This window comes from Camelina sativa, chromosome 20 (genome assembly GCF_000633955.1).
Source record: "Camelina sativa cultivar DH55 chromosome 20, Cs, whole genome shotgun sequence".
NCBI classification, from domain to species: domain Eukaryota; kingdom Viridiplantae; phylum Streptophyta; class Magnoliopsida; order Brassicales; family Brassicaceae; genus Camelina; species Camelina sativa.
The window spans coordinates 4,740,126-4,742,114 of record NC_025704.1 but is presented as its reverse complement, the minus strand read 5'-3'; the positions used below and the strand labels follow the sequence as shown (position 1 = coordinate 4,742,114).

Sequence of the window (1,989 nt, the reverse complement as noted above, 5' to 3'; positions counted from 1 at the left end):
TAAACCCCTTAAATAATATAATTGTTACGAAAATATTTGCAAATCTTTTGGCAGCAAGTAATTTTTTTTCTTCTTTTTTTCATCATAATTTTTTTTTTTGGTGAACATTCAAAAACTATATATCAACGTAGTTTTTAATAAATGATTTTTAAAATAGCAATATTCCTGGACGCAAGAGGAATATGATCGAAAATAGAAGCACAATCTTCCAGATCAGGAAACCGTATCTTTGCATTTCACCTCTTACAATTTTTTTCTTCTCATTTCAAACATTCCAATTTTTACCTGTTCATGAATCCAAGGATTACCAATTTCATATATGTAGTTTCCATATCTACTCCTCTAATTATATATTCCATGTTTCAGTCGTTTTGTAATTTGGTCAGTCACCTTCCTCTCTTTTTAGTAGTCCCTCTTTTCCATTTTTTCCTGATTTTTAACATTTCCATCCTAACGTCAATATTGTCTTCAGTCATGCTTTCACTCATTTCTTTCCTATATACGATTTAAAACTTCCATTTTTTATTTTTTTTTTTACGTCCAAAATCAAAATGTAAAAGACCTTTTTCCACGTCTTTCGTTTTGTAATTTTTCTGTATTTAATTTTCCGTTTTATCTCTCTCTCTCCTCAATTTTCATGTCCCGGTTAGTCAAGTTCTTCAAACTCCATCAATAAACGCAACCTGCAAAAAAAAATAAAAATCAAAATGCTAATTACGAGAAAAACATAAGCAAATTACATAAAAGAAATAAAACGAAAAAAAACATACCTTAACACGACGAACAACGCATACCTCGAAACTTAACGTAACGCTCCTAAACGGAAAAAACGACGACGGTCAACGGAAAACACGAACGTTGACTTGACGGAACACACACAAAAAAACGCAAATCTGATGAACACAGACCACAATCGATATGTGAGAAAACGAGAAAACGAGAAAATCTCAATTTGTTCTTTATGCAAAATTCAATTCAGTTCTTTTGATTTTCGATTTGTATGTGTAATTAAGAGAAAAAGACTCCGAACACTTTTTTTTTTTCCTTTTTTTCTGGGTTTGTTTAGAAGAGAAGAGAGACCAACAAAAAAAAAAACAGCAAAATCAGAAGAGTATGTACAATGCATTATCGCATCTTTGCTTCACCCAACAACAACTAAAAAATTATGATGAAGTGTGTGTTTTCCTTTTTCTTCCGTTTTACAAGATTCAGATCTATCTCCTCCAGATTCCAATCTCCGATTGCTTTCAGAACAAAGACCTCTTCGCCGGATCTACTGATAAGAACAAAATCAAACCAAACCTGTAAAGATCAGATCAATCAGCTTTGGCCATGGATGAGAGCCGACTAGGACGAGGCTGATACGCAGCTCTTCTTTTCAAATGATGAGAAGAAGGTCGAATCAAAGTAGTCAAAGCTCTCCTCACCCACTCTCCTTCAACACCACCGATTCTCACCAACGAATTAGTCATCGCAGATCTACGCATATTCAATCCGTTCGTCGTATACGACGCCGTGCCTTGACCGTGAGGATTCGCCACGTTCTTGTGTAAACTACATCTGAAAGATCCAGGATGAGTCGTCGGAGAACACATACACCTCCTCCTGGATTCTGAGATCTTCGGTGGTTGATTCTTCGAAACGGAGATCGATCGGTGGTTCGTTGGTGATATAGATCTGCTGTCTAGAGAATAACGAAACGACTGAGACATCATCGGTTGAGCTGTGTAGAGATTCACACGAGTCAGCGACGCAGATCGGTGGTTGGTGTTTTTGTCGTTATGATGATGATGATTGCTGAAAAAAGCTGACGACGGTGATGAGAAGCTGGAACTTGTAGATGAAGCGAAAGCTGATGAAGAAGACGACGGAACGGCTCTAGAGTAACTACCGCAGAATCGACCTCCTGGTGATTGCGAACGAAGCACCGGTCCGTTTGACTTGGTCCGTGACGATGTAGTCACCATGGTTTTTTTTTTTTTTTTTTTT

The 1,989-nt window shown here is 36.9% G+C and overlaps 1 protein-coding gene across 1 annotated transcript; it reads right to left on the bottom strand.

The window, feature by feature from the left end:
- Nucleotides 936–1,983, bottom strand: LOC104769324. Its single transcript, XM_010493502.1, has one exon. The coding sequence runs from the start codon at nucleotides 1,965–1,967 to the stop codon at nucleotides 1,317–1,319; it is 651 nt and encodes a 216-aa protein (XP_010491804.1). The 5' UTR covers nucleotides 1,968–1,983; the 3' UTR covers nucleotides 936–1,316.

Excerpts from the sequence above, each read along its gene's own strand:
- LOC104769324 (XM_010493502.1), bottom strand. The coding sequence starts at position 1,967 with ATGGTGACTACATCGTCACGGACCAAGTCAAACGGACCGGTGCTTCGT.